Source organism: Adiantum capillus-veneris, chromosome 12, assembly GCF_014529385.1.
Source record: "Adiantum capillus-veneris isolate H3 chromosome 12, ASM1452938v2, whole genome shotgun sequence".
Classification (NCBI taxonomy): Eukaryota; Viridiplantae; Streptophyta; class Polypodiopsida; order Polypodiales; family Pteridaceae; genus Adiantum; species Adiantum capillus-veneris.
In genome coordinates this window covers 95773184-95796605 of record NC_140942.1, presented here as the reverse complement: position 1 = coordinate 95796605, position 23422 = coordinate 95773184, and the positions used below count along the sequence as shown (strand labels likewise).

Below are 23422 nucleotides of genomic sequence, written 5' to 3'. Positions count from 1 at the left end.
TCACCAAGGATGGCGTTGTTGCGTTTCAATTCTGTTTTAATTGCTTGAAATCTATGGACGTAGTATCGCGTTGTTGTTACAGGGTCGGCCCGTACAAGTGCACGAATGAATGAGGCTTTGGTTGAGTAATCTGTTTCTTTAATATGAGGATTCAATGCACACAAACATTTTTTCAAAGGGTCCCATCTTTGCTCAGCACATGAAAATGTTACAAAGAAAGTCGGTTGGCCCAACTGACGAATCATTGCAAACACGTTTCGCTTAAGCTTCACCTTGTAATCGATTGAAGTGCGCAACGACTGGAAGTCGTGGTACCCTAGCTCGGATGAAAGCAGCTGCTCTATGTTAGTGCTATCTTGAACATCTTTTGCTTGTAATTGCTTGCCACAAAGTTTTCCCTTGCGTAAGCGCACCCATATAGATCCAAGCACTTTCGCAATAATAATTTTCATTATTTTAAAGAACAAATTTTCAATGTTGCTTGCAAATCGTCTATCCACATTTTTAAGCTCCCATTGTGCCACTTTTTGGTATTTTTTCTTCGCCAACAAATGATACTTTCTTCTTTGACCAAAAAACAATGTTGGGAATGACAACTCCTCACAAGATTCATCATCAAAAATGCTTAGAGGGTTGAATCCCTCACAAGGTGCTATACTTGCAACTTGTGAATTATGGTCCACAACTTGTTGAGCGGAGTAGATACCATGCACCAAAGTGTCCATAGAATCATTCTCGTCTTCAAGATCTTCTTGGTGTGGACTGCGACACACATCTGCATGGATTGTGAAACTAGATGACCAAGACAAATCGATTGAAACACCATGCTCAATGTACAAGGAAGTACTCAACAAGTCAACCAAAGCTTGAACCACACAATTTGGCCGCACAATGCCACTCAAGTAGGCATGATCATAATCAAGCTTACGCTTAATTTCAACTAGAATTGAAGCTTGATCACTGGAGAAGCGTGGCAACACTCTTTGTACTCTCGACAAGTCTGTCATTACATTCACAATGCTACCGCCTAAACCAAATTGACCTTCAAAGTTGAGTTCTCGAATTTGTGCGAATGGTATACGTAAAGACACAAGATGACTCTCTACTGAATTCAGCCTTTCCACACTAGATATTTTGACACTAAAAGTCATCTCTCTTCTCATGCAAAATAGCGGTTCCTCTTGTTTCTTCAATGCGACCTTGCACGGGTGACACACTCTAAGCACCTTATCATCAACCACAATGATCGATTTTATTTTTTTAAGAAGCAATAACTCCACCTTTGACATGGCATGCAAACTTTGACGAAACATAAGTGAACCACATGAGGCACAATCAAAAGAAGGAGTATCCTCGATTATCTTCACATATTGTGAAACTCTACTAGGCGAAACTGTAGAGATTTTTTGATGTGTTCGAGATGACTTGGACATGTTGTAAATTTTGGTTATGACTTGTTTAAGGGTAAAGGTGTTGGGATATAGACTCAAGAAAATAGATGCAACTTGCTGAACAACAACATTATGGGTGTCAATGAGAGTAGCTAGAGACAATGTAGCCTCTTTCGTCCATACACATCGTTTACGTTTAGGACGGTCAAAACCACCGGGAAACCATGAAAATTTACCATGCAAACTCAACACAACCAATGATGGCAAAGTTGAAGAGAAGCGACAGTCATGCGCAGCAAAGGAGCGAGCTTCACGTATAGTCTCACCTTGGTAGAAGTAAATTTTACATGCAACAGAAAACATACTGCACATTATACCAACCAAGTGTACGCTCAAGATCAATGAGGATTGGCGAGTAGACAAGAGAGAGATTATAAATTCTCTTTGATGAAGAGAGTGTGCACCCAAATTTTCAAAATGTCTTCATTTTTCAATAATATTTGATGCACAATCACATCCACGACTTTAGACTCAAGAGATTGCAAAGAGAGGCTCAAGTTAAAAAGATGAAGTAATCTTAGCAAAACATCTTTGTTGTTCGAGAAATTACATATAAATATAGGATCTAGGTACAATCTTTTACTTTCAGCCCACAAAATCAGATCGCTTGCCATTTACGAAAAGGATAGTGTAAGAAAGAGATACACAACTAGGCACCTTTGAAAGCTGTGATCTGGCCCGACTTGTCAATAGTAAACCAACCAGCCTTCTTAAAGTTCAAAAGCGACGATTTTAGATCCACCAAACTTTGCTCAAAGAGATGCAGAAATGGACGAGAAAATCCAAGCACAGAGTTGACTACAGCACCTTGTAAAATAACACCAACAGCCTCTCCATCTTGAGGATATAATTTGGCAGGTTGTTTATTGATTGTAGATTGTCTTCCACAAGAGTAGCAAAACGGGTTGCTAGCTTGGCGGCTTACATTTAAACCTTTGCACGTGCCACAAGAAAACTCTACATCCAAACCGTTCACACTAACAATCTCCAAAGTTCCAAACACCTACCAATTTCACATTTTACAATGAGAATTATAACAATTTTTATTGGATATGCAATAAAAGATTACCTTTGTTCCAAAGCCTAAGTTCGAGAATTGTTTCTACAAGTATTCTTGGAAGACATCAGCCAACGAAGGAGGCAATGGACACAAGATTGTAGCATCGACGACACTTAGAGTGTTCGATAGGTGCTTGAAGACGTTAATGTTACGAGCAACGCAAGTGAAGAATCCTTTTTCTTTGATGTCATTGACCATAAGTTGATAGTCGAGGCGCCGCGTTGGAACAAAGAGAAGCTGCCACACGCATAGCTTAGAAAAAGGATACACAAAACTATATGAAAGGCTGGTTAAAACTTACACTAGCTCGATCGCTTGTTGACTGCCCATCAGCAATAGTCAATCGAAAACTAGGAGTGCCATCACTTCGAGTTGCATTCTCTATTTTGACGACAATAAATGCAACAGTCGACACAGACTCGTTAGCATTAGAAGCTTGGGCCAACAGCTCTTTGATCTTTTGTTCAGGATAAAGGTAGAGGCAGCACTCGAAAGGCTCTGTCTTAACAACTAAAGTAGTTGCATCTGCATACAGAGCCCACAAGCAAGTGCCACTGTCTTTTGCAACAGCCCTTTTAACACATGCCCCCTCGATGCGCACGTAATCATGGACAACGAACGCCTCTATAAACTCTGAGAGCTATATCTCAGTCACCACAAAAGTTACAGTATGGCGAGATTCTCTGTCAACGAGGTCTGCACGCATGTATCTACCATAGTTAGACTTTGGTATTTTATAAGTACCATACTTACAGAGCACTTTGCCTTCGAAGGCAAATCTAAAATTTGCAGTCTCTAACAACTCGGAGATCGCTAAGTTTCTTAGGGCAGGGGTTATGGCCAACTGAGAAGAGAAAGATTCAGCATTTGGCTCGTCTATCTCTTCACCTATGTTTTTTATTAGAGGGGACGAGAATGAGGTATCTGCCAAGCACCTAGACGCTTTACCTAAAAACAGCCATTGGTGTGAGTAATATAGTCTATCGAATCAATAGGGAAACAACAAGCATTACCTCTAACTGCAAGCAATGCCTTTTTAATAGCCAAAGAAGAGGCTTTATTCAACTTTCCTCTTGGGCTAAGCTTTTTGCTATGTGGAGAAGGTTCTGCAGATTGATTGAGGCTTTGAGCCAAAGGAGAAAAATCAGCAGCAGTGTTACACTTCTCACTATCAAGCTCTTTTTGCACAGAAGGTGATTCTACACGCTCGGGCTCATACAGTGCATCATCAAAAGTAATGTCTACAAACATATGCTCATGTCAATGCTCAAGATCAGATGCTCAAAGTAAACACAGCTCAAGTAAAATCAAGATAACATACTCACCATTCATGGGAGTATCCATTGTATTAGGTATGCAAGCTAGAATTGCAGGGAACTATGACAATAAGAGCTGAAGCTTTAGGAATAGCATATGTACATGGTGCTAGAGGTAGATGTTTATATAGGAGCTGTGAGAGGAGGAGTGGAGAGCAATGAGATGTTTCTATGATGAGAGCCAATGCCTCACGTTCAGCATACAAACCAAAGCAGAGAGATTGCAAAAAGATATTGCAATATCTTTCAATAAAGGAGAGGTATCATTTCACGTTTTCAAAAGTAAAAGCACATATTTTGAGGGCGACTTTATAACAACTCCAAGCAGTAATGACTAAGTACTCTTTTCTATTTTTTTCAAGAAGTGAGTTAAACATCTCACAATAAATCGAAATAAAATAACCTAAATTATAGCTAGCAAATATCTTATAGGATGGTGCATTTATCATGGGCAACATGTTTTTTTCGATGGATTTAAAGAAATAAATTTTAGGCTCATTTTAAATAATAAAATATCTCGACTCTATAAACATAGCTCAATACAAAGTGCTAATCTTTTAAATAAGGATAGTATATGTTTCTCAAAAGTAATATAAACCTATCTTCTTATAATATTAAAATTAAGTTTGAGCACAATGATATTTTCTTTATTTTGATAATTAGCAAGTGGAAAATAAAGACAACAAAGAGTTTTTTTTGCTTAGAATTCTATCCTAAGTTTAGACAAAAATTAACAAACAAACCAAAATTCAAAAGAGATTGTCAAATAAACTTATCTGCGAGCACAATCAAATTCCTCATTGTTGTTTTATCTTTGCCTATCCCATAAGCTCAGAACAGAACACCCAACAACATAAAGGACGTGAATCCATAGTTGGGTGTATAGTCATCATCACAGCTTATCCCGTAGAAGAGTACCATTAGTTTTAATGCTCGGTATTTTTTTTAATCTCTATTCATCTAGAGATGAATAGCAAATGAGTAGACATCATCGCAAAAAATCCTCGATAAACTAATCCCCAATAAACTGAGAGCAAGTCTTAGATAAAAAGCTCTATTACTTTGCATGTGGAGGCATTGCAAAAATATTCGAGGAAACTTAACACGTACTACATACAAAGAGTGAATTATACAGAAAAATATAACCAATCTTAAGCATCAAAGAACTATCATGAAAGTCAAGGGACAAATTCATATATTGTTCCAAAATGTGCCTTGCAAAACTAAGGAGATCAAAGTAGCAAAACATTCTTGAAGTACTTATAAGCTTTTCCTCACTCAGCTTAAAGAGGAAAAAGTGCTAGATATTAGCCCCATCAGTAATCGGCAACAAGTGCATACAAGGAGCAGCCTTGAGCTTCTTCAGCAGCCACAAGGCATAATAAAAAATGGTGTTACAGCTGCACAAATAAATAGGCGGAGGGCTAAAAGGACAAATATGAGTGAATCTACTCGAGAAAAACTTTCAGCATCGGATCTGCAAAGTCACAAACAAATGGTATCATAGATAACAAGAAAAGCAAAATCATGTACTCTTAACAATTTATCCCCTTGCGTCATTATCAAACAATTTAACCCGTTTACTATAATAGCCAGATAAATACAGAAAAGGAAGCAAAGCCAAAGCTATATAGCCCCAGTTGATATCGGAAACCTCAAGATTATCGAACCTCGACATAGTCTGAAGCTAACATTTAGTTGAATTAACCTTCAATGCTAATGCTTGCACTGCCTCTCGGTCCCTCTCAGCAACTGCTGGCAGCCCTGTCACAAACCAACGTCGATCTACCACTACCCTACAATCCGGCACAATATCATACACAAAATACAAAAGCAAACACGCAGACGCCGGCAGGTAAAGGCACAACGGCTGACACCGAAGCTAACATAAATGCTTGCACTGCCTCTCGGCCCCTCTTAGCATTTGCTTGCAGCCCCGTCGCAATTAACCCACGTCGATCTACCACTGCCCTGCAATCAAGTACAGTTTCATACACATCATATGCAAGGCAAGATACATAAGTTCATATGTTTGAAGTATACAAACCTCTGTAAAAGTGTTGCAAGGCAAACATAGAATACCTGCAACACCTTAGGTGAACAACAGATATGGAGCAGCATGGCCAAACACCATCACTGTGGAAGCGGTGGGAACCAAAGCCCAATGGGCGAACCAGTGAGTGGTGACGAAAAAGCAGCAGAATCTGCACCGTATGTCATACACATCATATGCAAGGCAAGATACATAAATTCACATGTTTAAAGTATACAAACCTCTGTAAAACTGTTGCAAGGCAAACATAGAATACCTGCAGCACCTTAGGCGAACAACAGAACTGCAGCAGCATGCTCGAACACCATCACTGTGGAAGCGGCGGGAACCAAAGCCCAAAACGAACCAGTGAGTGGATGACGGGAAAAGCAGCAGAATCGGCAGCGGAGTCTCTGTTGCCGAGACGGAGATGCCAGGGCTTACAGACAAGGCGGCATTGCAACACATCAGAGATGCTGAGTGGGTTGAAGAAGATGTGGTGTAGCGCATCAGTACACTCCTGCCAAACGATTAGAGACGGGGGTGTGGACGAAGTTCTCTGTTCTGATGCGCACAACAACAAAACGCACCGAGGCTTACGCCGTGCAGATCTTTCCTACACTCCCTGGTTCCGTGACAAGACGATGGAGCATGAGGGAGCTTGCAGTGGCTTCGAGTGGCGTCTTGAAGATCTGATACAAGAACAAACGAAATATGCCAAAGCAGAGTGAGAGAGAGAAGAAAGAGAGAGAGAGAGAGAGAGAGAGAGAGAGAGAGAGAGAGAGAGCGCTCACTGCCTTGAAGGGAGCAACCCTATCGAGCTCGCCATCCCTCAGGCCTTAGCGGCTGAGACTGCAGACGACGAAGAAACACTCAATGGCCAAATGATGAGCTCCCCTTGAAAACCTAAACGGCGTGCCTTATCACTCCCTTCAAAAATCATCATAACCCAATAAAAATCCTACGCGTCGGCCTTATCTCTACCAACCAACTAGGATACCCATTCCCAACCACTTTAATCATGCCACAAAGCTGTGCTTGATAAAAAACCACAAAATAAACATAAAACAAATAAAAAACATTTTAGTCAGCAAAAAGAGAAGTGATCTCTATAGCCTTTGCCCCTTGGGCAGGCCAAAAAGTACATGGATCCCATAGGGTGGAATAGCCCCAAGACAAATAGAAATTAAATGATGGAGTCAATCTCTCATCTTCAGCCTTATGGAAGATTAAATTTTAGGGATATGGGCTTCCATTGCTGCCATCTCAAACTATTGGCATTCAGTTTGCTTCCAACACATTTTCAACCATGGCATAGATGATAGATCTACACGCTTTTCTCTCCTAGCTGCAGCGTGGGTTCTCCATTGTGATTTTCATCACCCCATACATAGTACAACAAATGTATCTTTGGTCCCATAGGTCATATATGACCTCTAATCATACGCCACCATATGTGTGCATGTCGCTTTAAACAAATTCATCTTTTGTCGCCGAAGGTGGCCACTGCGCCGGAGGGGGAGGGAGTCTCACTCGTAACCAAAAAAAACACCATGACTACCCCATGACATTATTTGTTATAGGGTGATTCTAAACAATCTTTATGGTTGTTTTTAATACTGGGTTTTAGTGTGTGTGTGTGAGAGTCTAAACCATGGTGATTACATCTATACAATTATAATGGGGGTCCCCCTCCCCCCCCCCCCCCCAAACCCCCCCTTCCCGGGCCACCGTCAACAGCAGGAGCTTCATCTAACGATGTTCATACGAGTGCACCTTGTAGTCCAGTGCGCTCAGCGAGATTGTGCACACAAAGAGAGAGAGAGAGAGAGAGAGAGAGAGAGAGAGAGAGGGGTGCAAGCGAAGCCCAGCACTAGTAAAAATAAAGCAACTAGAGAACTAATGTTTCTATCTCTAGCTCTGTGTGTGTGTGTGTGTGTGTGTGTGTGTGTGTGTGTGTGTGTGTGAGAGAGAGAGAGAGAGAGAGAGAGAGAGAGAGAGAGAGATTATGAGAAATTGTATTCAGAATTTTAGTCGAGAGAGTGTCTAAGTTGCCCTACATTTCAAATACCTTTAAATTTTTGTTGCAGCCAGTTTTTTGAACTTAACAAGTCCGACGCCTTATAGAGTAATCAAGAGCACTCTGAACTCAACGAGTGACGAAGAAAATGTTTTGCAGAGCTCAACAGCAACAGGAATCAATTTTGGATATGGAGGAAGTGGCGTAGGCCCAACATTTGGTGCCAACATTCCTACTATTAATGAACAGATCAAGGAGATAAAGCAACTAATTGAAGAATATGTGGTCTCAACAGAGATTGTAAAATCCTCTATAGTTCTTCTCGTTGTTGCAGGAAATGATTATGGTGCATTTTTACAAAACCACTCGGACCTTGAGGTAAATTTCGTTCACCAAACTTTTTTTTTTCAAGTATTGTTGCAATTTTATCACATCATGCTCTAAGATCAAATTGCATGTTCATAAAAATACTAAATTTACATTATAGTGTGTTTGCATCGAGATTTATTCATCAGCTTTAAAAATTTAAAGTTTTTTGGTTTTGATGGTGCTCCATGGCACAGTCATAAATGTGAGTTTGACAAAATAGAAAAAACAGAAGAACTTGAACTTGCAATCGCAAGATCCGTCACAGTCGGGGGTCGGAGAGCAGGCAATCGCAACCGTTCATTTTGCATGGTTTCTTGGCCAGAATTGCAGTGCGCCATCACCAGATGTTGGACACCTCAGCAATACTCAGTGGCCACTGACAGGGCTTTCAGCCAATCATCGCTTCCCAAATCAGCTTCTAGAATCTAATCCTGCAGATGACACATCAACACCAGTAATTTGAATGCGTGCAATCAAACCACTCCAAGTCAGCGCTCATAAGTCTGCAAAATCAATTGTGTACGCCAATCAAAGGCATCCACATCACCCATCGAAAGTCAGCGCTCATAAGTCTGCAAAATCAGTTGTCTATGCCAATCAAAGGCATCCACATCAACCGTCTTAGTTGCCCCTCCCTGCGTTGCCTGTTCGCACGTCAGTGATCACTGCTGGGTCATGGCCCTGCTCCCCTCAACTGTGACGGCCGGGAATGGTCTTTCAGTGCTAATTGTTAGATTTTGCTACTTCAAACAGACCTGGAAGGCTATGAATGGTCAGATATTCGACAACACCATGGAAACAGCTAGGTTCAAAGAGATAATACAAGAAAGGAGGGGGGCAATCCTAGATTTCGGAAAATGTAAGAACTCTAATGAATGGAGCAGACTAATTGGCACCATAGTAACCGACTCTTACAGGTAAGGACCCTATGTTGGCCGAGGGGTGGCTCCCCTATTAGCTGATGTATTAGTGACCTCTTATAGATGTCATGGCTCGTCACGAGCATGGCACGCGTTTGTAATTTTCTGTGGTTGTCAATATAATTTACTCACCATTGTAAGTTTTCTTCAAAGAAAAAAAGAGAACGCCCAAACGGGGGAGGCAAGCCCCAACAATTGGTCACTGAAAGACCATTCCCGGCCGTCACAGTTATGATTGGTGTGTGTGCGTAGCCTGTCGTCTCAAGAGCTCTCTACCGACTATCTCCTTGCTCAATTCGGGCTCCTTTAGAGCACTTAATCATTTAATCAATTCTTTAATCAAAGTGCATTCTCGGTCTCTCTAATCCCTGCAGCAGTTCATAATTTTATGTGTGTATGTGTGTATGCCTAACTGCATTTAATGCCATGTGCCAAAATACTCTAAAAGTCAATGGGTAGCCCCAATTTGGTGGGTACCCTTCCCTAAGTAGGAGCTCAAGGCCCCACGCTCAAAGGCTCTGCCGCGGCGGACCTCAGAAAAGCGGCCAACCCATTTTGGGCGCCCACTGGGCGAAGCTGAAGACGACGCCAAACTCGTTTGAAATCCGATTTTCGGATCCGCAAGGGGGAGATCCCACGATCGCGCGCACACCTTGGCTTTTTGCTCGCTGCCCGACGCTCATGCCCGCGCCTGACCGGCCCTACCGGCGCCGCCCGGCCTGCCCCCGCCCTACCCGGCCTGACCCCACCTTGCCCAGATTACCCGACCTTGTTGGGCCTCCCTTCCGACGGCGCTGGCTTCAGGAGCCTTAAAGCCTTCAACCTTTTAAGCTCAACCCCCCACAGGGGCGCATTCCCGCAGGCAACCCTGCCTAGTGCATCCGAGCCTCCAAGGTCCAAGGCAATCAAACCCCTTATAAGGGTGCTGTCCCACAGAGCTTCAACAAAAGACTTCAAAGGAGCCCGTTCTCACCGACCGCGGAATTGCGACAAGAAGTTTATTGCCAAGGTTCAAGGGCTTCCCCAAGGCAAATAAACCAAAGATTTCAAAGCCTTCCAAAAGGCATTCAAAGGCGGACCTCAAGATCTCATCGAGCTTCAAAAAGGATTTCTCCAAGCACAGATTTCAAAAATCTCAAAGAACACTACCTATTGTGAAGAGTGACTTCACCTCGAGTGAAGAGGTACTTCACATTGAGAGAATTTTTTATTAAAGTGACATTAAAATTGAAATCTTGCAACCAAGCACAATTTTGCAAATTAAAATTTTTTATCATCAATTGTGCACAGTGTAAAGAGGAAGACACTGGCTAGGAGAGTCTCCTAAGCTAAGACCCCTCTATTGGCACAAATCGGGGACAAGGGAATAGAGAAATTCAATGGGGAGGGATTTCACACTTGGCAAACGAAGTTAAGAGGTGGTATGTCATTAGCACTGCCCTCGAGCAACAAGCCGAACCCGATGGAGTGCACACTAGGGCATCTACACTCATAGCAAGTGCACAAAATTTGGCCAAAGACAAACAAGCATTGGGAATTATCATCACTTATTTGCATGATAACTATGTGCATTTCATAGATGAATGTAAGCATGCACATGAAGCCTGGCATGTCCTAGAAAGTAATTTTGGAGCTAGAGCCAAAAGAAGCAAAGTCAGTCTTAAAAGACAGCTTTACAAAGTAACCATGATTAAAGGGGAGGATATTGCTAGCCTAGTGAACAGGCTTCAGAGCACTGTCACGCAGCTCATCTACATCCAAGTTGAAGTACCAGAAGATGACAAAGTGTCCATACTTTTAAGTGCACTTCCACCCTCTTATGACCACTTAGTCACAATTCTTGAAGAAAAAGAACCAGCACCACCATTTCAAGATGTAATCAACTCAATCCAAGCAGAAGAAATAAAGCAAAGAGGTTCACTTACCCCATCAGCAGGAGTTTTCATCGCAACATCTTCAAGGGGAAGATATTCGCCATCAACATCAACAAACGGACGAAAGTGTTATGAATGTGGAAGAATGGGACACGTAGCGAAAGATTGCTACACAAACAAACCTTGCAACAAATGTGGTAGGAAAGGACACCCTCCTTCTCGATGCTACTCAAGTGGAGGCAGTAGCAGTGGAGAAAGCAACAGCAGAAGCAATGAAGGCAAGAGACTTGACAGAGGATCAGCTCACATAGTAGAAGACAAAAAGGACGAAGACGAAGGTAGAGTTTGGGAAGACCCATTTTGAAGATGCAGACTCTCTACTTGTAGGGGAGGACTTTTTCCTGTGTGGATACCAGATTATCATCCTGTGTGGACATCACCATCCTTTGTGGATTGTTCTTGTGTGGATTTTTACCATCCTGTGTGGATATCACCATCCTTTGTGGACTTTACTTTCCTGTGTGGATATCACCATCTTGTGTGGATTTTGTTAGCCTGTGTGGATCGTGCATCTTTAGTATCTTGTCTTAGTCCAAACCTCAAGGGGAGGATTGTAAAGTGTGAGCTTTGTCCTAAGGTGTGAGTCAAGGAGAGGAGAGTGGATTTATCCCACATACTGTGGAGCAAGGTTGTAGAGCTACTTAAAGCTCATTTCTTGAATCAATAAATAACAACTCATTTTGCACTACATGCTTGTCTATGGTGAGCTTGTGCTAAGCTAAGTCAATACTCCAAGATTGTGTTTATGAGTCTAAGCTAATCTATCTTGGAACCTAATTCACTTGAGTGATAAGCTTGCTAACACACACTCATACACTTGCACCATGTTTCTCTTTCATCCACCATAGCTAGCACGATCCAAATCCTAACACTTGAGGTATTCCCTTTCCCTTCTTTCCTTTCCATTTGCCTTAAGCATCTTGCTGGATTTTATGAAAATAAATGAGTTTAGAATCCTTTTTTTTGTGTGCAAAACTCACAATTGTGAGTGAATTATATTGAGCAGCCCAAAAAAATTACAAGGTCATGCTCTTGTTGAGCCATGACATCATCTATAGACTATAATTACATCAGGGCGGTCACCCCGACCAACCCGCCGCCTCTTCCTCGATACACATGGTCCAAAAAATTGTGCTTTTGAGATCTTTACGCCGTCCTAGGCATTCCATCTGCTGACAACAATGCACAAGTAGTCGTAGACCAATCCTCCGAGTGTTGCTTGCGTCCGAGCGTCTATATTAGCACTTTGCTTTCTTGAGTAATTTTTGCGAAGCTTGCGACGTCAGAACCTCCTTCAAATACACGGCGGTTCCTTGTCTGCCATACATTATGTAAAAAGAAATATCTGATGATTTGAGTGCTGACGAGGAGAGCAGGACTTCTTGAATTCTTGCCTCCAAGGAATAGGTCAGTCTGAACCTAATTTTCCATGTTCTTCGGACCCACTTGCATATTTTCCCTACGAGGCCTTTAATAGTTGGGCAGTCCATGAATAGGTGGGCCAGATCTTGTCTAGCCATCCTGCACCCCAAGCATCCATCTGACCCAATCCCTCTCTCCTGAATCTTCACCCCCGCCGGTAGAGCACCCCAAATTACCTTCCATAGAAAGACCTTCATGTGCTGCGGAACCTTTGGCTTCCATATGTACTCCAATACTTGCTCCCACCTTTCCTCCGGCCATTGCTTTTTCCATAGCTTGTTTAGGGGGCTAGACTAATTCTTCTTATGCATCATTGTCTGATAAATTCTTTTAGCCATTTCCAGGCATTCCCGTCAAACACCAAATCACAGATTGGCATCACTAAATTGTCAATCTCCTTCATCACTTTGTGGACCAGCAAGACCTCCAAGCTATTGAGTTGGTACTAGGTAACCAGAAGGTCAATGGTTTTCCAACTCTTGTTGCCACTGTCCTAGAAGTGTCCAAGCCGCTTCAGACCCTTATTATTCAGTTTCCTGTCGAATAGGGAGTTTGTGGCAGATCTACAACTTTAGACAACCAGGGGGACCAATGCAAAATGGAGTTCTTGAAGTATCTGACTTCTTCCCCCCACTTTAAGACTCCTGCTGCTCTCTTGCATTTTCTTACCAATTCTCCTGAGCTGCCTCCCAGTCTTAAGGTAGAACACTCCGAGGCTAACAGTTCGTCATGAACCTCCACCCCTCTCCACTTTCCACCATCCGAGCCAAGTTTAGATGTTTCTATCATATCTCTGACCATGAAAGCCCAAACTTGATCATGTTTAGCCAAGGAGACAACAAACTTGGTGCAACAAGCTTCTGCATGGGCCACAGGGTTGAGAATTCCTAGGCCTCCTTGATTCATCGGTCAATCAACTAATTCCCACCCGGCCCATTGCCATGGCCTGGAGGATTTCGTGTTGTTTTTCCATAAAAACCTTTTTACTGGTTTTAAGAACTCTTTCCAGTGACACTTAGCCATCTTGAGAAGCAGTCTAGTGAAGGCAATGTAAGGAATCATAAAGGCATTCATCACTTTTATCCGACTTGGGAATGGGAGAAGAGAATACTCCCACCTACTCTTTTTTTTTTTTTCTCAAGCACCGAAATGTTAGCCCCGATTTGCCAAAGGCTTTAACCATGAAAGTGGACAAAATTGTACCGATTGGAAAAGTGCCTTCTGAAGAACCAAGAGAGAAAATTGGCTCAGGTCAAGGGTTCAAATTCGAGGTTAAAACCCTCAAAGACGGGGCTCCTCAGGGTCCCATCTGTACGAACATAAATAAGGTGTCAAGTGTATCTCCAGTTCACAGGCCAGGCATCTCGTTTGTTGGCATACTCAAGGGGCCTAACTCTAAGGATTGTGGAAAAGGCTCAGCAGAAGGGTTGTCGAGTGAAGGAGATTTCGAAAAACTACAGAATACAAGAGCTAGACTTCAGCAAGAGCTTAAGGAAGTCAACAAAATGATTGAATCCGGCCCTAACAACAACAAAAGAGGCTAGTTCCCAAGCAGATTGCAGTGGGTTGGTGGAAGACGGGTTGGCAGATCGGGTCTTTTCCGCTTTAAAAAAGTCTTTGCCCCAGCAGGTGGAGGTTGCCAAGGCGATTACTATAGCGATAGCACCAGCAATTATCAAAAAACAGTTAGCTAGGCAAGCTGAGCTAACGCTTGTATTTGGGTTCAGTGAAAGAATCCCGAACAGGTTTGAGATGATTCACTGGCTTCAAGGCCCTCAAATTCTTGGCCATGGAGGAGCAGTTGAAAGTACTTTCTACCTAGCTAAAGGATTTTGTTCAGTAAGATTCAAAGAGGCCTCAGGCGTGGAAAAGATCCTTGACAAAGGGCCCCTAGTCTTTAATAGGACTACGGTTTGTGTGGTGCCTTGGGAGCCAGTGTTCGACTCAACTGAATCTTTACAAGGGTTTCATCCGGCCTGGGTTGAGCTTGTGGGTCTGCCTAGCTGGCTGTGGGAAAATCTTAGGATGCTTGCTAGCCAATTGGGTATCCCCTTATTTATACCTAGCAAGAGAGGGTTTGGCAAAACCTCAAACAGGGTTTGTATTGGCTGGGATGTGTCTAAAACGCCACCTAAGATAATGGTTATCAATGTCGAAGTAGGGTTAGTTACTATTCCGCTAAACTTTGGAACATACTTTGGGGCATGTTTTGAATGCAACAAGTTTGGACACTTCGCTAAGGACTTCCCCTTGAAGTCTAATGTTACAGCAGCTCCGGCAACACAGGTCTCCCAGTAAAATGGATTCCCCGGTGGAAGGGCTGGAGAAGCAAGGAGGCAGTAATGAAGGGGTACATGCAGAGAAGGATAAAGGAGGTATGGTTTGTGACAAAATGGATATCAAGATACATGACAAGATTGTGGAGGAATTGATTCCCATACAACGAACTTTTGAAGGTGCGGAAAATAATAATAGGAGCAGTACTTCCGCTGCTACCCCCAAATTTATGACAGTGACAACAGTGACATTTGTCCAAGTCCCTGGTCTGAAAAGAGCCAGAAGAGTGAAGGCAGTGGCAAGAGATTACAAAGTGCTTCAAGTTGTGAGAACACTTGAGGTGAAAGGATCTAATTCATCCTCCACCCCATTGAAAGGAGGGGGGTTCACTGTCCCACTGCGCAATCCATTTGTAGCACTGCAAGAAAAGAAATTCTCTACCTGGAACCCCCGGATTCTCCTATGACCAAGGAGAGGGGGGGGAGGAGTGATTCGGATGCTGAAGAATTTGTTCCTCTATCCCAATAATGATGGAGTCTCTCACTATTCAATCTTGGAACGTAAAGGGGTTGAAAACCCTTAAGAAGAGTACCCTTTTCTGGGAGGAAGTAAAAAAGAAGAAGACAGTCAACTGCTGGCCCATCCAAGAACACCACTTAGATGCCCATAGCAAGAGAAAACAGGTGCTAGGAAAGAAACTGGTATTCTATGGAGAAGGAAGTAACGGTTTCAGTGGCGTCCTCAACATTGCGGATAGAGAATTGGAATCGAAGGTGGTTCTTAACCACCCATCCAGCAGAATCTTGGGGATTAGAATCAGATGAGAAGGTCATCCCTTCACAGTTGTGAATGTGTATGGCCCTTGCAATGCAAAAGAAAGAGCTAAATTGTGGATGCATCTTAGAGATACTCCTATTGAAGGCGAGTGGTTGTTGGTTGGTGACTTCAATATGGTAGAAAAGAGCAAGGATAAAACAGGATCCTCTAGTATGTTGGCTGGCTCAGAAAGGTCTAAATGGCAAAGTTTGTGCAAAAAGTGGGCGATGATTGACTTATGGGAAGTTGGCCCATGGAACAGCACACCTGGTTTCACCTACACAAGCCTCCAGTATGCCCGCACTGCCTCAAGGCTGGACAGATGATATTGCTCACACCAAGCTGACTGGATACCATCGTTGATGGAGATGAAGGTAGTCCCAACAAAAAGTCTTTCGGATCACATTCCTCTGCACATACATTTTAAGAAGAATAAAGGGGAGGAGGAGACCCCAAGAGGTGGGAAAAAGATGTAAGTAACAGGGGCACACCTATTCAAAGACCCTCTCTTCAGGAATCTAACCAAGAAAGCACTAGGTAAGCTCAAAAAAGATGTCAACCTCAACAAACACAATGCGTGGGACCTCTTTGCTCGTAGCATCCAGAAAGCAATCAAAACCTTGGGCCCCCGGTTCAAGAAAGCTAGGGAGGTACACCTTCTGCATCTTATAGCGGAGGTCCAGGTGCTTACCACCATAAAAGCCAATGGGCATGCTACTGAGGAGGAGCACAAACAATGGCTCGAAGCCAAATCTAAGCTTGCTAATGAGAAGTTAGAAGATATCAGAAAGGCAAGGCTTCTCTCGAGGGAGATTGTCCTTCAACCTGAAGCCTCCAATCAAACTCAGTTTTTTAGGGCTTTAAAAATCAACAAGAGCCCGGGCCATGTCTGCTCGCTCTATGATGAAAAAGGGACAGCAGTTCATAACCAGGATGAGATCGTTGGTCTGATGTTGAGCTATCTTAGTCAAATCATTGGACAGCCAGAGATCCAGTCCCAAGAAGTGGAAGACGCCAGAGGGACCTTATTGCAGAGTGTCAAGAAGGAAATTCCCCACTCAGAAGCTAATTGCTTGGAATGGGCATTCTCCGAAGACGAGTGTTCACTATCATTGCAACCCCTTGGCAAGGAAAAGTCCCCTGGTTGGGATGGGATGACGATGGAATTCTATAGAGAATTTTGGGATGATCTCAAGGCCCCAATCACAAGATTGGCCAATAAAGCCATGGTCGAAGGGTCGTTGGAGGTAAGTGTAAAGAGAGGGATTATCAAACCCATCCCAAAACACATATATTGTTCTCAACTGAAACATTGGCGCCCTATAACAATGATGTCGGTGGCCTACAAAATTATAGCTAAAGCAGTAGCCCTCGGACTAGCCCCCTTACTAACCAAGATCATCTCTCCCCATCAACATGGGTTCATAAAAGGAAGGTCCATTTACGATAACATCTTGGAAGCAATGGTGGGCATCGGATACGCAACTGTCACAAGCAGGAGTGTATTCTGCTGCAGTTGGATCTGGACAAGGCTTATGACAGAATAACATGGACATATATAGAAGCCGTCATGGAAGCTCTGGGCTTTGGGCCTCGCCTATGTCGGTTGGTACGCGTACTGGGGACTGGAAGCCAGTCAGAGCTCCTATTCAACGATAGAATTGTGGGCTCTTTTGAGGTCAAAAGGTCTATTAAGCAGGGATTCCCTTTGGCCCCCCTACTTTTCGCCATAGGATCACATCCTTTAATCATGACGCTCGAAGCTAGTGCGGAACGAGGGAAGTTGCAAGGCCTCGCTTTGCTTGGAAATAGCCAACTCCTAGCAAAACTTTTTGCAGACGATTCTCTCCTCTTCTTGAAGGCGTGCCCCCAGGTCATCAGAAAAGCTCTGGAGATTGTGCAAATATTCTCAAAAGCTTCGGGGTCCCATTTTAATATAGAGAAGTCAAGGCTGATCTCCCTATCGGAAAATGACTCATTTGACCCTTCTGTCTGGTCGGGGGAGATTGTCACAAAAGGGAATATATTCAGGCATCTGGGAGCCCCCTTGGGGCTAGACGTGACTCACAAATGAGTTTAGAATCTTACAAACATACTTCCATTGATAGTGCATATCTATTTTTTCACTATTTAGGGCGTCAAAATAGGAGCATGAGTCTAGCAAAGCAAACTATGATTGTTAGAGTAGAAATAAGTATAAAGTAAACACACATAACCATATTAACCATACACAACCTTATTCAATGTTAGAAAGATTCTACCTTTCCATAGGTGAAGTTTACTCCTAAATCTAGCTTCCTTGCCACGATCATAAAGGGCATTGGGTCTTAAATGAAGCCCTCGAGATGGGATCATCCATGAAGAAATGAGCGTGCAAATCTCGAGGACATTGTATGTCAAACAAAATATCCACATGGTCGATCATCCCCTGGATTTGACCCAAAACTTGTTTTGTGGTAGCCCAATGTCCTATCCATGTAGTGGCATGCCTTTTGGTGTCCCCAATGCTTAAACAAAAGTATACCTCCGTAGGAAAAAGTAAATTAAGACACAAAAAGTAAACTCGAACACTCCCCTTTAAAATTTGACAGCTAGGTTTACCTCAGTTAGGTTTACCTCAGTTAGGTTTCCCTCACTTCACTGTTGTATTCGAGCTCCATTCAAGAGCTTGTGCCCTTTAGTGCTAAGGGTTTGCTTGTGTCCACGCTTTCTGTACGTTGTTTGCATCTTTTAAGTGTCCACCAATCTTGGTTTCTATGTACTTGGGGAAATCCAATGTATCACTTTTCTTTCTCCCATATAAATGCTTGTAAGATTTGGATAATTAATAAGCAAATCTCGCGATTATATGGTCATGCTATATATCTGCCCTCACAAATTTACACACATACACATACACACACATGATGGCTATAATAAAAATTAGATATATGAAACATTAGTGATAGTTTAGGACAATTTCCTTAATTTTTTTGGATCACCTGCCTTTGAGCAAGAAATTAAAACAAAACAAAGGAGAAGCACATTGCCCTCTAAAGCTACTCATGATAGGGGCTCATTTATTTAAAGACCCTCTCTTCAAAAGCTTGGCCTTCAAGGCTATGAGCAAGCTTCATAAAGATGTGGATTCGAAAAGTCCTAGGACCTAGGATATCTTCGCAAAGAATATTCAAAAAGCAAGCCCTATAAGGAAGAAATACCATGAGGAGTGACTGAAGCAGCTCGTTGTCGAAGTGGGTTTTTAGTCGTTAAAGAACGTAAAGGGTTTGCTTCTGAAGCTGAGCATAAAAAGTGGCTTGAAGCTAAGTGTGAATCGACCGAACAGTAACTCAAAGGGGTCAGGAAGGCCAGAATATTATCTAGAAAAACCTTCCTCTAGTTGAAGGAGGCCAATCAACCTCACTTCTTCAGAGCCCTCGAAGTCAAGAGAAATCGGGTCCTACCCATTCGCTCATTGTGGGTGGAAATGGTATAAAGGACCCAGATCAAATGGCTCAATCGATGCTTGATCACGTACATCAGATGATAGGCCACCCATAGTCCCATTCCTCGAAAGTGGATGAAGCCAGATCTACTCTTCTTGGAAGTGTTACAAAAATATTTTCCCACTCAAACGTTAACCTCTTGGAGAGGGCGTTCACCGAGGAGGAATTCTCTCAAGCGTTACAAGCTCTAGGTAAAGATAAGTCCCCTGGGTGGGATGGTTTGACTATCGGGGTTTTCAAAGAATTCTACAATGATCTTTAGTCCACAATCACGAGATTGGCTTACCAATCAACGAGCAAAGAAAACCGAGTGAAGCCAATTTCCAAGCAAATATGAGCAATACCCTTGACAAATTGACGCGAGCACAAGGTATATTGAAGAAGCTTCTCAACACAAATGGTCGTACATCTAAAATTACCACAAAGTAGCGGCCCTAACAAAATCCAAAGTCATAGAAGTACATATAAAGTAGTTAAGTTAATTATAGATGCATCAAAAACACCAAAAAAGGTTAGAACTAACAAACTTCCAACAATTCTATGAGAAGTAGATACAACAACCTTGTAAAACTTAGAAACCTCATGATGAAGAGCATAAACATGCTCTACTCTGCTATATTATTTTCATTGTGCTTAAGCATTACATGCTCTGTGACAAGTGAGAGGATGCAAACATTGCACACATTAGATGTTGAACATAAAGTTGCAAACAAATTTTTGAAGACACAAGTTTCTGTTCCAAAAAGAAATAATTTTTTTTTTTTTAAGTGCTCAGTTTAGCTTGAATTGCTTAAATCTCAAAAAATTACAAAGAGCCGTGGCATATCCTTTGCACAGGGTTATCCAAAAAAAAAACATTAGATGGTGACCAGAGTAACATTACATCTTTAACTTGTAGGGCATACTACAATGTATTCTCCACCAACACGCTTCAAGAACAACATTAGAGTCGAGGGGCTCACATTTCTCTTGAAACAGTAGAGCATTCTTGGATTGCCAAATAGCTCTCGATTCCGTGACTCTTACTATGCACATGTCATCAGAAGATCCACATCAATAATATGAGGCTAGAGCCCATAACAAGGTCGGGCGCCTGAAGAATGGATTTCCCAGATGTGTGTACCCTCCTACAGATTACCTTCGTGAAGTCGCTAATTTTTGGACATCCCCAAAACAGTTGCACAAGGGATTCCTTCGGGTGCTTGCATCTGACGCAGGATCCTACGGCAAGACCCTTAGATTTTCCTTTGTTGTCACTCGGGATGAATCCAAACAGATCTCTCCAGAGAGACTTTGTCCCTTTCTTCACACTTGGCCCTCTAAATGATCTCAAGCACTTGACCCCATTTGCTTCAGCCCACTGTTTGGACTCAATCATGTTGAGGTGATCAATCCACTTCTCTGCAGAGCATAGCTTTGCATAAATAATCTTAGTCTTGGGTGAGTTGAACAGTCTCTCACTAGGCCACTTCCAAGCTTTCCAATCCAGCGGTGTGGAGCAGGGAGAAAGGGTTAGGAATGAAACTTTTTCTAGAAGCCATCCAACGAGGACTCCCTCCTAGAGTGAGAGGTTACACCAAATCTTTAGATGTGCCAAGGTTTGTCAATTCCCTTTTTGTTCATTCCATAGAGCATCCAAGGTGTCAAGGCCCTTGTTATTCAAGTTCCTAGCAATTTCTAGCCAATGGTTATCAAAGCTCAAATCTTCTACAATTGGGCCCCACAGAGACTAATGTCTAGTCGTCCCTATCTAGTATTTAATTTCCTCTTTCCACTTGAGTGCCACAGCTACTTTACAACATTTCACAATAAACTTCCCAATAAAGCCACCTACTTGAGCCTTCACTCTAGAGGGGGGAAGAAGTTTGTTTTGCAGACTGAGTTTGGACCATAACCCACCTTTGGAATTCAAGCTGGCTTCCATTACCATTTCCCTTGCCATGACAGCCCAACTCTCATCAAAATTGGCAAGGGTGAAGAAAAAATGAGCGATAGAGCTAGGTCATGAGTAACAGGGTCAAGTATGCCGAGTCCGCCGCCCTGAGCTTTCGGTTTGGCGATAGCCACCTATTTACCCCATTGCCAGGGTCTACGGCCACCAGTCAGTTTATTCCTCCATAAGAATTCCTTAATTGGTTTCAAAAAAGAACTCCAATTTTTTCATGATAGTTGTAGTTGAGCGGCGACGTGAACATTAAATACGCGATGAAGAAGGTATTAATTACCACAACTTTGCAGTGAAGGGCACCAGGATGAATTCCCAGCGCTTCATTTTCTTTTTCTTTTTTGTTTGAACCCAGTTAAAGGCAATCTTGAGTAATTCCTTCATCAACTGGCATCCCAAGGTGACAAAAGATGTTGCCTCTCTTCACAACCTCTCTAGACCAACCGGCAGCATCAAAATTATCACCTACTGTCAAAGAAATAAGCCTTGATTTTTCTATGTTGCATTGAGACCCTGACGTTGTGACAAACACTTGGACAATCTCCAAGGCTTGTCTGACAATGTTATCATCCACTTCAAGGAAGAGAAGCGAGTCACCTTCAAACATTTTCACAATCATTTGTTTGCCATCCTGGATTTGTAGCCCTTTAAGTTGTCCTCTTTTTGCCGCTTCTTCCAACATCACAATAAGAGGGTGAGTGTAGGCAAAAAACCAAAGAGGAGCTAAGGGGCATCCTTGACGAGTGGATATCTTGACCTTAAAGTATACGACTATTCTTGAGTTGAAGAGAAGTTCTCACGAGCTCCCTTCACCAAGAGTACTAACAGCTTGACAAATCCGTGGACTAAACCCCAAAGTCTATAGTGTCACTTGCACAAAAGACTAGGTTATCTTATCATTAGCCTTATCAAGGTCCAATTGGAGTAAGATACATTCTTGTTTCTTGAGCTTGGCATATTCCATACCAATCATGGGCACCAGGATGTTGTCATAAATTGATATGCCTTTAATAAATCTATGTTGATGAGGAGAGATAGCATCAACCAACACTGGGCACATCCGTTTAGAAATAAGTTTAGCCAACACCTTGTACACCACAGTCATCATTGTCATTGGTCTCCAGTGTTTGAGTTGAGAGCAAGCAAGTTGTCTGGGGATGAGTTCAATCAACCCTTTCCTCACCCTTGATTCAAGCATGCCTTCTGTAAAGGCTCTATTAACCATATGCAAGAAAGATGGGCCCAAATCCTCCAAAATTTCTTGACAAAACTCGACCGTGATCCCATCCAACCCTAGCGACTTCTCTTTACCTCGTTTTTTTAGAGTCCGCCGAGGTAAAGGGCCTTTCCAAGAGTTTGCTCGGTCAGGATCTGCTAAAGTTGGGTGGCCGAGAAATTTTTTTCTTTGGCTTCTTTGATTTTGGGAGAGGGGGAATCTTCCTTTTTGATGATCTTGTTGAGGTGATCTAACATCACTTTGCCCACCTCATCAAGGTTGCTGATATGGGCTCCTTGTTGGTCGCTCAAGGAGGAGATGGTAGTCTGCCACTTTCTTACCTTGAACGCTCTAAGTAGGGTGTTTTTGTCAGCATCCTCAGTTTTGATGTGAATTTCCTTTGCTTGAAGCCTCAAGAGATTTGCCGCCTCCATTTCCCTTTTGTGCAAGGCCTTCTTGATCTTTAGCCATTTAGTGTGTCATTGGTCCGAGGTTTTTCCTTGCATTTTTTCCTGGCCTAGCTCTTCAAATTAGATTTGCACACTGATACTGAGTGGTTGTTAAACTTTTTTTGGCATTGGACCCACTCTCTTGATTGCAGATTGGATTTTTTTTACTAAATCTCTTCCATGAGTTGGTATTTTCCTTGGTGATGTCTTGGTTAAGCTCTTTTGCATCTCGAGGCACTAGAGCCTTGAATTATTATGGAAATGGGTGTGGATAGGGCATTAATTTGCACAAAATATATTCTAATAATCATTGTGCAACCAGAATATCAAAGCAATAAATGTCCACCACATAACGTTGTTAGGAGTTTTTTGGAGAAAGGGATTGCGCACATGTACATACACATGCATGGTGCATAAAATAAAGAATTTACCATTTTCCAAAGCCAGGTGGTTACGTGGGGCCCACATGTGTACATGTAGGACAACATGTACATAGTGCATCGATTTTCACTATCACTAGTACCAGTGTGTTTTTTCTATAATAATGAGGAGTTGGTAGCACATAAAACTTCTCAAGGAAGCTATTCATGGGCCGACGACATGAGGTAAGCAGGCGCGTCAGATGGCATCTAGTGGCGTCAGGAGGTCGAATGGGATCAATACTTGCACGCTGATAAGTACGGACACAACGTGGGTGTTGTCTTGTGATA

At 42.6% G+C, this 23422-nt stretch overlaps 1 protein-coding gene across 1 annotated transcript in view; it reads left to right on the top strand.

Moving 5' to 3' along the window:
- The window catches only part of LOC147446169 (GDSL esterase/lipase At3g09930-like), a 190819-nt gene that overhangs the window by 47451 nt on the left and 119946 nt on the right, over positions 1-23422 (top strand). Inside the window, exon 3 of the mRNA XM_086525449.1 lies at positions 7950-8257. Coding sequence (XP_086381575.1) covers positions 7950-8257 — 308 coding nt within the window. The remainder of the gene's footprint in view (positions 1-7949; positions 8258-23422) is intronic.